This window comes from Panthera pardus, unplaced genomic scaffold (assembly GCF_024362965.1).
Source record: "Panthera pardus isolate Hobbes unplaced genomic scaffold, ASM2436296v1 HiC_scaffold_17, whole genome shotgun sequence".
NCBI classification, from domain to species: domain Eukaryota; kingdom Metazoa; phylum Chordata; class Mammalia; order Carnivora; family Felidae; genus Panthera; species Panthera pardus.
Window position 1 is genome coordinate 50,458,807 of NW_026526732.1, and position 15,279 is coordinate 50,474,085.

At 43.3% G+C, this 15,279-nt stretch overlaps 1 protein-coding gene across 2 annotated transcripts in view; it reads left to right on the forward strand.

Moving 5' to 3' along the window:
* The first annotated feature begins 3,516 nt into the window (after positions 1–3,516).
* Positions 3,517–15,279, forward strand: part of LAMA4 (laminin subunit alpha 4) — a 143,647-nt gene continuing 131,884 nt past the window's right edge. For both annotated transcript variants that reach the window (XM_053904556.1, XM_053904557.1), the window contains exon 1: positions 3,517–4,132. In XM_053904556.1, the coding sequence (XP_053760531.1) occupies positions 3,845–4,132 (288 nt within the window). In that variant the 5' untranslated portion in view covers positions 3,517–3,844. The remainder of the gene's footprint in view (positions 4,133–15,279) is intronic.

A 15,279-nucleotide genomic window follows, 5' to 3' on the forward strand; every position in this document is an offset into this window, starting at 1 on the left:
GTCCCCACCCTCACCCAGCCCTCTTGCTCTTGCTCTTCTTCACATGGCTGGACTCCCCCAGGTCACCAGGTCGTCCACAGAGGACAAGTGCAGCCCCAGAGGAGAGGGGTGTCAGCAGAAAGGAGACACCACTCTTCACCTTTCCTTCCTGCCACTTGACTGTCAGAGACCTCATGGCAGGTGATAGCTCGCACCTGCTTCTCTGACCAACCTCGTCGTAAAATCGTTGTCACTAGGACACAGTCCCACAACAATCCTGTGTAATTATGTCCAAGATTAGCGCCTAAAAATCCAAAATAGCATCTGACGTGAATTTCTATTTACAGAAGGGCATATGGGATGCATTAACAGCACCCTCGCTAGATCCTTGGATGCTGTGGACAGGCCAAACAAGCAAGTGCTGAAGGGAGTGGGAAGCTCTGATATTTCTCTGCTGATAATTGCACCCACCAGGGGACTCAGAAGGGAATTCCAGAACCTTCTTTTGATAAAGTCTCCAGGCCTCCAGATCTGCTGCTGCCAGAACTAAAAATAGTTAGGTCTAGTTGGGGAAGCATTGATCTGGAAGTCGGAAGGTGTGGGGCCCTAGTTCTGCATTAACTGTGCAGTGTCCTTCCCATTTAACCCCTTCGCCTCCCTCTGTGCTCCCTTGTGTGCATCAGGGATTATAGAGCAGCAATCCTTTGATCACGGGGCAGGTGGGAGTCCCAAGGGAGATAATGAACATGAAAGTATTTGGCAAATACCCAGCCTCAGTCTCAGGAGACAAGGAGGGAAGGTCATGATAAGAAAGCAGCCACGCTGAAGAAGTTCCCCAGTTGTCTGTCTGTCGTTGTAGCAGGAGTAAAACCCTCCCACACTTAGGCCTTTGATGGTCTGAAGGTGGCCCTTTGGTGAGGAGATGACTCCCTTTGTTCTACTGGCTCCTAACTTGCTGTGAAACAGTCAGCCATGCTCCCTTCTTGCCTGCTCTGCCATAATACTCTGTCATCCATGACTGTCTTATTCATGGTTAATATGGGGAAGACCCACGGAACAGCCAGAAATGTGAACAGCTATTCTCAGCAAATGGGAGGTTACCCGAGCCACAAGATAAATAAATGTGGTTATTTTTCCTCTTTAAAAATAGTTACTCTGTTCTTTTTTTAAGATTTTTAAGTACGGTAGAGCTAAATAGTATATATTGGACACTGACTATATGCCAGGCTGTGTTAATGCTTTATTTGCATTATTTCATTTACTATTCATTCATAACTCAGTAGAAGAAGCACCATTATCCCATTTTACAGGTGAAGAAACTGACATTCAGAGAGACTATGTGTGTACCGAGCTCCCAGAATTGTAAACAGACCTACGATTTGAACTTTATTTTGTTTCATACAGAGCCCAGGATCTTGTGTATTATGCAGTTTTGTCTCAAAAATACTATTATCTGCAAAAAATAAGATGAGGAGGAAGATTGGGAAGCACATATTTAACCAACAATAAAAATTCATGGGTCTTGAACAAATACACTCCCACCCCCACCATTCAGGCCTTTCATAGAACCTGAACATGGCCTATGTCGTATAAAAGTGTGTGATTGATTGACAGTGAAGAACAGGACATAAAACAAACCAAGGTGAACAGTTTTTGTGTACTGAAGAGGTCTGTATTTGAAGTCAGAACATGATGCATATGTTATTACTGTTATTATTTTATTATCCCTTAAGGTTTTTTAAAGGGAGATTGGGACAGGATAATCAAGCATCATCTTTTCCTCTTGGACTCTAGCCATCTTGCCTCCCAACATAAGTTTCCAAGAACCAACCAAACATATTTTGAAGTTCTTTCACTTAATTTAGCGAGTTATCCAGTTTATGTGGAAGATGATTATAGTTTAGCTTACTGGTTCAGGACAATACTACTTTTGTATCTTAAAATGAAAGCATTACAAACACTTGGGGATATATGAGAACTGTTTGCTTCTACAAGCTTTGTCCCCTGTTGTCTCTTATCACTTTATGGTCCAAAATCAATGACCTTAGCATCAGACAGTAGCACTTGTACCTCTCACCCATTACTAAATATATATAACAATTCCTGTCTCATGGGATTACAGTAAAGATGAAATTGAAGGAGATAATTTATGCAAACTTTTCAGCACAGAGGAAGTACTCAAAAAATGGGAATGCCGTATCTCCTATTCTGAATGTATATCCTCTATTTTTTGAGTTTCAGGGTGGTATAGCTGTGAAAGATCATTTTGGAATCAGTGATGCCCCAGTGCAAACCTTAGCTTAGCTTTCTACCAGCTGCGTGATATTGGGCAAACGTCTTAGTCCCTCAGAATCTCCCTTTCCTTTCTTTTCTCTTTTCTTTTTTTTCTTTCTTTTTCTTTTCTTTCCTTCTTTTTTTTTTTTTTCTGTAAAAGGAAATAAAGTCCTATTTTCCAGGAATGCTGTGAGGCTTACTAATGCTGTAATATGTAATTACTGATTACACAGTATGGTATATGTAAGATATTACATATAGTTGGTGCAAAATAGATGGGTGTTTTGCTTTTGCTTAGATAAAATAGCTTTTGTCCTATAAAACAGAGCTAAGGATTAGGTTTTATGAAAATGCTTCACTCCACGATTGTGGATGATTTCAAGCATCTAGGGACCTACTTGGGTGTCGTTTTATGGTTGCTTCATCTAATCCTCTTAAAGCCATGGACATGTCTTGTGGGAATGCTTAGAGTTCCTTTCTGAAGCCAGTGTAAGCAGAGGTACCTAGCAGCTGCAGTGACCACTGACCCATCCGCAGGGCGCCTGGCACAATTTTGGCCCACTTCGCCCAAAGTCCTAGAAAGGTTACATGACTCACAGGGATGCAGCAGGCATGAGATTACAGGCCTAGAGGAAGAGGCCAGGGCTGTGGGCAGTATATTTGACAGGCTCATACACTGTAAGCCTTGTTCCAGACCCCTTACAAAGCACCTCTTGAGGATGAAAACAAGATGTTCTTTGTAAATAAAAGTTCATGCATTTGCGTAATAAAGTCATTTTCCAGCCCCGCAGTAAAAGATACTCTTCTCCCAAGCCCTCTGGGTGAGGACTGTCAGGAGGAGGATGGGTGGCCAGCAAGTCTCAATGAAGATAGCTCAAAGACTGCAGCCTTCCATCTTTAGAAAATGAGAAACCTTGCTCCAGAAAGTGGGTGCCCTCCCCCTCTGCCGTCTGACAAGCCGCACCTCTCTGGCTCCTGCCCCTACCCCTGGAATCCCTTTCCCCCCTCACTTGCCTGCAAACTAGGGGGTCACATAAAAGATCTGCATAAATACAGATAGGACACCGAGCACCTTGGCTAAATAAATAAAAGATGTGAGGAAGCGATCACAAAGGCTGAATATTCATGGGGGTCCCTTGGAGGGGCTCCAAACTGAGAGCGCGTGGGGAGGGCAGGCCAGGGAAAGGCCCGAGCTCCGTGTGTGAAATGCCGTTTGGAGTGGGAGGGCCTGGAAGTGGAAGGTAAAAAGGGAGTGGTGAGAATGGATGTGGGGAGGAAGGCAGGGCAGCGCAGCCCGCAGACCCCACCCGCCCGGGACAGGAGGTGGCCGGCGGGGCTCGCCCTAACCCCGTCCGCCTTTTGGTGCTCAGCCTTAAGCTGCCTCCATCTGGACGCCCCTCAGCCAGAGCCTCTGGGGAGAGAGAAAGCGGGAGAGAAAGTGCGAGAGCCAACCGAGGGGGAAGAAGGAAAGAGGAGAGACAAGGGGGGAAGGAGGGCTCCCGCTCACCCTCTCGCTGTGCCTTTTTCACTAAGTTGCGCGTCGGGCCGCCTTGACTTCCCACATCCGGACAAGGCGGGGGCCGAGAAGGTAATGCACGCGAGGCACCGCCGCCCCACGGGGGCACCGACGAGGACGCACAGCCGCCGAGCCCCACGCAGCGCCCTGCTGGATGGCAGCGGAGAGATGGCCGTGAGCTCAGCCTGGCGCCCCGTCCTGAGGCTCTGGCTCCTCTGGGGCGCTGCCTGCGCGGCCGCCGCGGCCGGGGACGACAGCGCTTTTCCTTTTGACATTGAAGGGAGCTCAGCGGTCGGCAGACTGGACCCGCCCGAGGCGAGCGAGCCCCGCGTGGCTCCCGGAAGGCTGCCGCCCGCCGCCGAGGTACGGTGTCCCTGCCCTTGTCACCCCGGCCCGGGGCACCTGAGCCCCGCGGGCTGTGGGTGCCACGCTCCCGTCCGTCTCTACCCCCCCCCCGCCCCCCACCTCCTCCCCTCCCCCATCCCTCAGAGTTTCACCTGCACCCGGTCGGTTCAGAAACTTGAAGAGTTTTACTTTGTCATTGGGGTTTGGGCGTCGCGAGTTGTGAGTTGAGGCTTTGGGACCCGGCACTGTTCCAACTAGCAAAAGTGCCATGTGCTCCGTGTACTGGGAGCCGGTCTGCTTGGATTCTCACCTGGAGCTGCCTTGGCGCTTCTGCGACTTTCTGCCACTTGTGTGTCCCAGGAGAGTTACTTAAAGTGTGTGCCCTGTCCCTGGCTTCCTGCTCTTCTGAGATGTTGGGACAGTGGGAACAATACCGCGGGGCCAATCTTTTTGTCACAAATCAAGCAGAAGGTCCTCTCCAACAGGGGAGAGGGACCGAGCGGCTGAGGGTGATGGGATACTAAAGAATCTGTTGGGAAACTGCCGAGCAGATGCCTTAAATAGATAGGAGCCATTATGTTCCAGAAGCAAAAAGTTGTGATGGAAATCAAGCCCCATCCCCAAAGTTAAAATGATTGGGATGTGCTACTGGTGATATGTTTATGCAGAGAGCTGCTGTTTGAGTACCTTGCAATAGCTTTTATGTTGAAAGCATAACCAGAAAGTAGAAATTGGGTAAAGGAGGATGAATCCAGAGTAAGTGATTTAAGAGTCCCTTGAGCCAAGACGACAAGGGCATGTCCAGTGCGTGGGAGATGTTAAGTAGGAGGAAAATGAAGTCACCTAAGTTCATGGGAAAGGAAGGAGCAATTGACTTAACACCGCGCGCACACACGCGCGCGCACACACACACACACACACACACACACACACACGTGCTACAGCTATGGTTACAGCAACTATAGAACCAAAGCATTTATATGGATTGACACCATTTCTAACAGCACCAAAGTCTGGATTATTGCAACTAATTCTACTAATTGTTAGTATAACTATAGTTATTATTACTACTAAAATAAGGTGCATGGAGATGGTCCGTCTCCAGGAGTGAGCCCCACTCACACCCCCCAAAAAAGGAGGGGGTGTGTGTGTGTAGGGCCAGAGCATACCAACCTCCCATTGTGGTTCAAAAAATAACCTCTATAGGAAAGAGTGGGGCACAGCTGGCTTCTGCTCAGCTTTGTGCTCCCCAGACCTGGGGAGAAGCCGGGCCAAGAGAGACACCACACAACGGGAAGGCATTGCGTCTCCACAGGCTTGGGATTAACCCCTGGGAAGCATTTCCACCTGTTGCTTTAAGCGTGAAAAGTCTCAGAACAAAATGCTTAGGGGCAGAGTTGCCAGATAAAATACAAGACATCTAATTAAATTTGAGTTTCAGATAGCAACAAATAAATGTTTTTGTTTATGTCTCAAATGTTGCATGGGATGTATTTACAGTAAAAATTATTTATTGTTTACCTGAAACTCAAATTTACCTAAACCTTCTGTATTTCTGTCCGCTAATTTTAAAGAGATGGGAACACATACCTTTTTGTAACTCTTACCCCACAAAAAGTAAGAAAATAATTATTTGATTTTTAGGGAACCTTAAATCTATTGCTGAGACTCTGAGCAATTTCTTATATACTCATGTGCTCAGTGAAATAATAGGAAGGCAGCACAGCAGAGTGTTTTGGGATTGCAGGCTCTGCAGTCTGATGGTCCCAAGTTCAAATTTCAACTTACCTCCTCCTTACCTTAGGCAAATTCCAGATGCCCAATTACACAGAAAGAGACTAAGGCTTAAAGAAGTTATTGATGCCTACTTCATACTTCCTAGAGTTACTGTGATGGAACTAGATACAGACAGAATGCTTAACACAGTACCTGATAGGTATTAATGCTGTATACATGCTAAGTCTTGTTATTAATAGTATAAAATATGCAGACGATTGAATTAAAAGAAACCCTTGTTTGGGAATATTTCTCAGAACATTATTTTTATGGCGCTATTTTACTTAATATTGCTGTATCTCTGTTTGTCTGTATCTTTCCTACCAGAAAGATATATCCTATAGTGAGTTAAATGTCAGAGTCCAATAGGTTCAGAATGCCAATTCAGGCTTTCGGTTTAGGGAAACAGAAAGAAGCTATTAGTCATTCCAGAAGTGTCAAAGTATATGATGTAGAAAGTGTGGGATTGGAGTAATTACATTCCCACTGCCTAATTTCACATAATACCTCCAGTTCATTTCTGGTCCCGTGGCAATCCCAATGCCCCACCATTCAGATTTCCCATGCTCTTTATAGCCAGTAAACCAAATACATTCTGGAAATTTAATAACACGGTGCAACCATTCTACTGACTGGTTCAGGAGATTGTATTTACATCTATAGACGGAGAGAGAAAGAGACCGTGGACATATGTGATACGCTATTTGTAGGAGGTTTGAGATGTAGATGGAGGGATATTCTAAAAATACATTCATTTTACTTCACTTGGATTTATATGAATGGTTATTCCTCAATTTTCCTTCAAGGGGCAGAAGGAAAATATACTAAGGCAAGCATACAGCAGTGGGAGGGCTTGGCTGATGGCCCTCCAAAGGCTCTCCCAAGCTCTTCGATAGACAGCAAGGCTTGTGCCCTCTCCACCCCTGGGTCCTTGGCACTCAACAGAGGACTCCAGACTCTGGCACACTGGTGCCAAGTGTGAGTTAGGGGTTCAATGACATTAAATACACACTGAATAAAAGGATGAGGAGCACAGGCTGACCAAGAAAGAAAGTCCCTCCTTTCCTTCTCAAACAAGCCCAAGCTTCCCCCAGGATACAGGGTTTGAAAAGAGGAGCACCCATGGGTGCTAATTTGGTAGGATTTTCCCACCTTCTGCTTTTTCACAGGCAATTTCCCACATTCACCACTGCTGAGTTTATGGTGAGAGCAGTGTTTCTCAGTAGGATGGGCAAAAGGGTGATGGGGTGGTTTCAAAAAAGAATATTCAATGTTCTAATATTTTACATTTAAGAAGAGAAAGTCTTGATTCTATCATGTACACTCTAGCAAGTAAAACCAGACAGAAGCCTTCTTAACCAATATGGATCTGCAAAAACACTGGAAGGGGTACAGGGATGGGGATAGGAATGGTCCCCAAGAAGAGGGTGTCACAATGTCCTTGGCAGGAATGACAGTGTTGTCTGTCAAAAAGGAGCAGGAATTAAATAAGTTCGAGAACACTAGGTTAGAGGTTGATACTGTGGGAAGAAGCCACCGCACAGAGACTCAAAAGAGTGAAGTCTCCACTGGAAAGGCAAAATGAGAGGTATGGAGGGCAATGGTGCTGTTACTGCCCTTGGTAGATAATTGAGAAATTAAGGGAAATAAATGACAGTGTTGAGCAAACTTCTCTCAGCAAAGAAAACAGGAATTTATCTCCTGGTAACCTGACTGGGTTTTGTTGTTGTTGTTGTTGTTGTTGTTGTTGTTGTTGTTAGCTTCCCTCCAAGAAAATCAGTAGCCCGTGAACCACATGTGCACATGTACCCCACACTGGACAAACTTACTTGCTTTTAAAAAAGCACTATGAACTAGACTAATTCTGAGCAACTTTTCCTCTAGACTCTTTTTATCGTGGATACATGATCCTATGCTCCAACATAACTGGTACCCTGCCACTAAAGGATCGCAGTATGTGCATTAAAAGGCAGCTTAGATCTCTTTCGCTGTCTACTTTCCTTCTGCTTATCTTGGGCCCTTACTTTGAAAGAGGCCCTGTTGAATCACGTGAAGACCTCTAGTCACTGGCCTGGGCCATCATTCTATATTGCTGTCCAACAGTGCATGTAGGTAATGTGAACTCCCACATGCAGTCATTATTTCATTCACTTTATATCATCCAGCAAGTATGTTTGGAGCCTTACTGTATACAGAGCAATGAAGGAGGTGCCAGGAAGGACAGAAGAAGGCAGAGTCACATCCCTCCCCTCAAGGAGTAAGCAATCTAAGAAAGAAAAATGTTCATAGCCACCATATAAAGCTGAATGAATTAATGTTCTGTAAAAGTAGCTGGAAGCTAAGGGCCATGGGGGTAATGTGGAAAAAGTATTACTCCAGAGCCAGACCAGTAGGACACAATCATCCTACTCACCAAATACCAAAGAAGGTTCCTGGGAGACATTATTTTAGAAGGACTAAATATAGCGGCAGTAGTAATAATAATAGCATGGCTTATGGCTAATGCTCATTGAGTATTTACTGTGTGTCACACACTAATCTAAGCACTCTCCAAGAGCTATTTTTTTTCACCTTCAACAGCTCAATGGAACTTGTATAGTTATTCTCTTACTTTGAAAACAGGGAAACTGAGACAGAGCATTTGCCCAGGCACCTTACCTGGTAAGTAGCACAGCTAGGAAGGAATTTATGAAAGTAATTCAACTGTGCAAGAGTACCTAGGAAAAAGTTATTAGGTAAATAGAACTATCTGTAGGCATAAGTTTTAGTCAAAGTTTTAGAAATTTCTTAAAGATCTATAAAATGCCATTCAAAGACTATTTGTGCAATGCTTGCTGGATGAGTAGCATAAGTTGCATACAATGTTAGGATTATCAAAGAATCGAGATAACTTCCCTTTCCTGACGAGTCTAATAATTACTTTTTAAACTACTCTTTTGGAAAGACAGAAATTAATACTTATTGACTTCTACTATGTCCCGTGGAACTACATGTATTATCTTTTGTAGTAGTCAATAGTGAACATTATACCCATTTTATAGATAAGCAAATTGAGGTTTGGAGATGGTAAGTATTTTGCCCAAGGTTACCAAATCCCATTCTTTTTTCCCCAGCATATCACTGGGTCCCCCTGATAGATTTTTTTTTTTTAACTCTAGGGTCTTCTTTGCATCCCATTTTCCTTTTTTAAACATGTTCTAGTATGTTTCCTCTACATGATGCTACAGTTTACATTAGAACCCCCATATTTAGGTTAATAGGTAAAGAATTCAGAACAGCACCACCTATAGGAATACATGGCCTATCTTATAGAATGTATTATAAAATTGCTAGAAAATAAAGAATTGCTATGGTTCCAGAATTCTCTGATTTAACCATAAGTTTTTTTTTATTGCAGTAAAATATGCATAACATAAAATTTTCCATTTGAATGATTTTTAAGTGGCATTAGGTACATTCACATTGTTCTACAACCGTTACCACCATCCATCTCCAAAATATTTTCATCTTCCCAAACTGAAACTCAATACCCATTAAACAACAACTCCCCAATACCCCCTTCCCCGGGCCCTGGCAACTGTCAGTCCACTTTCTGTTTCCATGAATATTACTCTGATAGATACTTCATATCAGTGGAACCTACAATATTTGTTCTTTTGTGTCTGGCTTATTTCATTTACCATAATGTCTTCAAGGTTCATCCATGTTGTAGTATGTGTTTCAATTTCATCCCTTTTTGAGGCTGAATAATATCCTAATGTATGTATATATCACATTTTGCTTACCCCTTTATCTATCGATGGACGTTTGAGTTGTTTCTACCTCTTAGCTTCTGTGAATAGTGTTACTGTGTCCATTGGCTTACACATATCTGTTTTGAGTCTGCTTTCAGCAATTTGGGGTAGATATCCAAAAGTGGAATTGCTGATTGTATGGTACAGAAAAAGTTTTAAAACTTGGATTCCTAGAGAGGCCAAGCAAAAACAAAAACAAAAACAAACTAACGAAAAAAACTGGGCAGTGAAAGGAATACATCCTGTGAGTGACAGATCCAAGTGACAGGAGAAGGGTTGCCTCTTCCAGAGGGACACCCACCTCTGTGTTGCCAGGTCTTTTGTTTTTTCAGGAGAAAACAGAGTCTGGATTCTTAAGTAAATTTGCTGACTCATTTTTTTTAATACCCTGTGGGAAGTGCATCTGATGGCCCAATTTAGCCCAAGCGCTGTTTATTTCAGTCTCTGCTCAACAACATTTGAAATTCACCTTTCACCAAAGGTACAACATGGGCGTCTAGCCAGACGGATGTGCTGTGAATTCAGCCCCACTACTTTCTAGCTGTTTGACTTTGAACAAATTAGTTCATCCTTCAGAGGCTCAGTTTGTTTGATTGCCGAATGAACAGAAAAGTATTTGCCTTGCAAGATTATTGTGAAATAATGTCTAGGAGCTGCCTAACAAAGTCTGCCTTTAGTTCCTTCTCTTCTGTACCTCCCTTCTCTCCCTTTCTCTTCCACTGTTTTTATCTACTGCAAGTTAAGACTTGTTTTACCGGTTTATTTTTTTCTAAACTTTTATTTATTCTGTAAATTTGGTTATTTCCCACTTTTCCATACAAATGTACTGATCAGGCAACATTGGAGGAGACGGAGACTGGACTTTAATTTTTATAATCACTGTATCCCTAATGGTTCTTTAAACGTAGCCTTTCCCCAGTTGGATGATCTGATCAGTGAAGAGAAATGAATGAATTTTTCTAAATTCTGGAAAAGTTAAACAAAAATACCAACATCTTTGATATGAAAAGGACCATAACTTTTTTTCTTTCACAATTAAATTCTCAAATCTGACTTTTCATAATTTTTTGAAATATGTAACGTCAAAAACACTTCTCTCCTTTTGGGCTTTTCCTCACTCAGAGTAACCATATAAATATAATGATGGCCAGACATAATTTTGAGACATTTGATTGATTAGAAACCATTAAAACCAGATTACCAGTACATCTTTGAGTTCCACAAGTTGGTATTTCCAAACAGTTATTTATTTATTTTCTAAAACCAGGAAGTCTGCTGGTTCACTGAGATGTGGTGACCACATAGAAGAATATTTAAATATCTACTCCAGTATTTGCCAAAGAGCAGCATTCTTTTCCCAACTGTTTTGTTTTTGTTTTTTTTTTTTTTTTTTTGCTCTTAGTGTGGTAAAGTTAAATTCTGGGAAATGGTTTACTGAAGGGAAGCTTAGCCACAGATGTTTGTAATTCCAACTTAAGTTTCCCATCAAAGTCTTAATGAAATTCAGCTGCCAGCAGTTAGGGTCTGAATCTGAGTCTTTTTATCATGAGAAACTTGGGGAAAACAGCATTCCGAGGCTGAATGGTAGTGGGAAAATGTCCATATTCAAGCTCAAATCCCCTGCATAAAGAAAAAAAATACAGAAACAAGTACTGTTAAAAAAAAAAAAAAAAGAGGAGAGAGGGGTGGTCTGACATACTTTGAGCAATATGCAATATGACCTTCTTTTCACTTCCAGCACTTTCTTGGTTTGTATGTTGTGTTTTGGAAGAAGCGAGACATCTAGTGTTTACCTAAATGGAGTGAAATATCTACATTTATGACTCCATGAGAACTGATGAGTTGGAGAAATCCCATACCACCAACAGCTGCGTGCGTGCACGTCTCTTGCAGACTAGACCAGTAATCCATGCTGTGCATACTACCGCTAAAGGGACCCTTGAGCACAGTGCAGACTTTGTGCATTCATATTTATTTTGAAATCGTGCCCTCCATTAGATGAGGTGGCACGATTACTTCAAAGGAAATGAGGGAGGCTGAAGATCAGAGATGTCTTCACTAAAACTCGCCTCAGAGGTGACTGTTCCGTGCAATCATGTTGTCTGTTTACAAAGTAAATTGCAACATAGGACACTGCACTACACAGCTCTGTAAAGCCAAATGTCAGCCCAAAGGAATGTATAATATAGACACCAGCAGAAGGCAAGAAAATGTTTAGTGGGCCTCATACGTTGGGATGCTAGGGCTGTAGAACCATCTAGTATTACAGCAAGAACCAGAGCACAAATTCGGGATCTGGGGCTTAAAATTGGGGCTGGCCTCTCCTTCCACAGGAGAGTTATTTTACAATGCCTTTCAAGTTTCACTGGCCAGGCAACAGTGTGTTTCCCCCTTGAGGAACAGTGATACAATTTAACAAGCGAAGAGTGACCTAAAAGTAACCTCTCTACCTGCTGATACGCCTGTGAGTCCTGAGAGCAGGAGAGTGATTCTGTCGTCTGTGATTCTGTCAATCCCCAGGTCACAGGTGAGGTGCTAAATGCGTGTTATTTGGAGACCGAACAGTGTCTGAATGCCTGGCAATGAGCCAGTGTTTGTGGTGCATGAATAAATTGCCTCATTCTGTATTGTTCCCTTGGAATTGTTGTGTGTCATACTCACTGAAATTCCATCTATAAGAAACCAGCCCTGAAGCCCCTATTGCAGCACAGAATTCGGCGTAAAGGAGACGTGTTTGAATGCAGAGGCGGTGGGTGGTTATTATTGGATGTATGACTCTATTATATCTTGCGGTGTGAACCGTAAAATCAAAGGGATCATAGAATGTTAGATCTAGAAAGAGAGTTTAGAGATTCAACCTTCTCATTTTGTAGATAGGGAAACTGAGCCTCAGGGTGGGAGATAGTTAAGGTGCTTCACTCAAAGACACAAAGCTCATTCATTACCAGCAGTGCCAAAAACTGTGTCTCCTGACTTCCAGCCTTATACTCTTTCAAGCTATTTCTATGGGCTATCTATCTATATAATTTTTCTCTTAAAGATATATATCTTTAAGGGAAAAGTTACTTGCTTCTAACATACTGTTATTCACTTTGCTCTCTATTGCTTCTGTTTATTCCTGAGTTGAACAATCAGTAAGAGAGGCTCACGGAATTCAGCAGAGTGGGACAAGCACTGGAATGTGACTTTGGAACCAACGCTTCTGGTTCTTGGCCACGCCACTAACAACCCGATCACCTTTACCAGTTAAAGGAACCTGGGCACGTCCCTTCACCTCCTGGGCCCTCGATTTCTACAGTTTAAAAAGAAGAAAACAAAAATAAGCAAACAAAAACAAGGTTACTTCTAGCAACGGAGTTCTGTGATTATCTAATGAATAGATAACAGTTTAAGCTACTTGAAAGGAAGCTGGCTTAAGGAAGAGAATCACTCAGCATCACAGCGGCCACCCTGGTTAGAACCCCAAGACTGAGGAGCCTAGAGCCCAAAGGAAACACAGGGACTGATCTGGTGGGGTGGGGGTGGGAGGTGGGGGCGTTAATGGGCCCTTCTCCCTGCTTCTTGGTGAGGGTGGTTGCAGGACAGAGCACTGGCTCAGCCTTAGACATGAGCCTTTCCAAGGTGACCACCAAGGAGGCTTCCCACACAGGCTTCAGCTGCAGACACCTAAGTGTGTCCATGAAAGTCACTCTCCCACACCTGGGCTCCAGAGTGCTGCCACCTGCCCTATCCAGACCCTTCACAGTGACTCTAAATGTGAAGCTCCACACAGAGACATGGGAGGGATGACGTTAGAGGAAGTGAGGGACACAGAGAACTGAGGGGAGGCTCATGTCCTTGCATCTCTTAATAGTGAAAGGCACATAACAGGCTCTAGAAAGGAGAATGTATTTACACTCAGTGCAAAAGGAAGGGAAAGCCAGTGACAGATTATTGATTCATCACAAACACCAACTGAGGGGTGCCTAGGTGGCTCAGGTGGTTGAGCGTCCAGCTCTTGGTTTTGGCTCAGGTCATGATCTCATGATTCGTGAGTTCAAACCCCGCATTGGGTTCCCACACTAACAGTGCTGAGCCTGCTTGCGATCCTCTCCTTCTCTCTCTGCCTCTCTCCCATTCAAATGCACGCGGGCTCTCTCTCTCTCTCTCTCTCTCTCTCTCTCTCTCAAAAATAAATAAATCAACCTAAAAAAAAATCAACCGAAATCACAGCATTACAGTATGCACAGTCTAGCCATCAACTGAGACTTCATGTTAAGGTAAAGAGGAAGCTTAATTTGATAACCTGCCCTAGATTGGGCAGGACACAGCACCCCCGGCCTAGAAACGGTACCCCTGGAGACTCTGTGTCCTTGAGAGTAAGGGAGGCGAGGCAGGGGAAGAATTTACTTGTGGCACTGCTTGAAAATAGGGTGTTGCTCACGCCTTTCAGGAAATAGTGGAATCGTAATGTTTCTCTTGTGAATAAGGGATGCTTTCTAATTCAGGATCATGTGTCTCCCGGGAGTGAGAAGTGTGGTCTTTGTGCTAGGCTAGAAAGATAACGTGAAGAGATAGGGAAGAGCTACGTCCACAAGATGAGAATTGCCGTGGCTCCTTCTCAAGCTGGTATTTTTCTAGACGGATTGAGATCTGTAGGAAAGTGCTCGTGAGTCAGGGTCTGTGCCTCTCGTGCATCAGAGGGGGCATCTGCATCTTGCTGGCAGACTCTAAATCTCCTCGATGCAGCCCCAGCCCTGAGAGGGGCTATTTTAGAACAGCCTTGAACGTCAGCTATCCTCGAACCCCTTTGAGACACCTAGTTGACTGATTTCAAAGATCCTTTTAGCTTTAACTCCTAAGCATTTGATTAGCACTTGCCGTCTCCCAGGCATTGTTTTAGGCACTTTGCATTATTAATCCATTTATTCCTCATAACATAGTGAGGAAGGCACTACCATTAATACCATTGTACAGATGGGGAAACTGAGTCACATAAAAAAGCTGAGTAACTTATCCAAGATCACAGCTTAGAATCTGGCTCCAAGCTTGTAATCTTTATCCTATAAGGATCCTTTAACATCTATGCTTCTAAATCTCACAGTGCCTTACGGTAGCTCAACTAACAGGGATCCCCAGTATCCTCCAGGAATGCCAGAAAGGTCATAGTAGTTGACAAGTCTATAAAGAATATTCTAATTACTGGTATGTTTATATTTTTGCTTTTTTTTTTTTTTAATTTAGAGCATAAACTGACTTTATCATCTCAGTAACAATGAAAGGTTCTTCTTTGGACATAATAGGAATAAAAATTGACGTAATTTCTGAAAGTGTATATTTTCGCGTGTCTCCAGCTATGCTAAGCATTAATCATCTCAGTAGGCTCCTGAGTTTACTTTGTGGATCTATGACGTAAAAGAACTTGAGAGAAGGATAAAGAGAGAAACCAAAATGTGGTAAAAGCAGATCCTTAGGGAAAATGGTTAGAAAAGGGCTAGAAGTCCAAGATCAGGGAGACTTCAGGCTTAGTTTGTGGTGAGTGTTCTCTTCCTGGCTTGTAAATAGTCATCATGTCTCTGGGTCCTCACCTGTCCTTTATTCCATGCATGTGCAGAG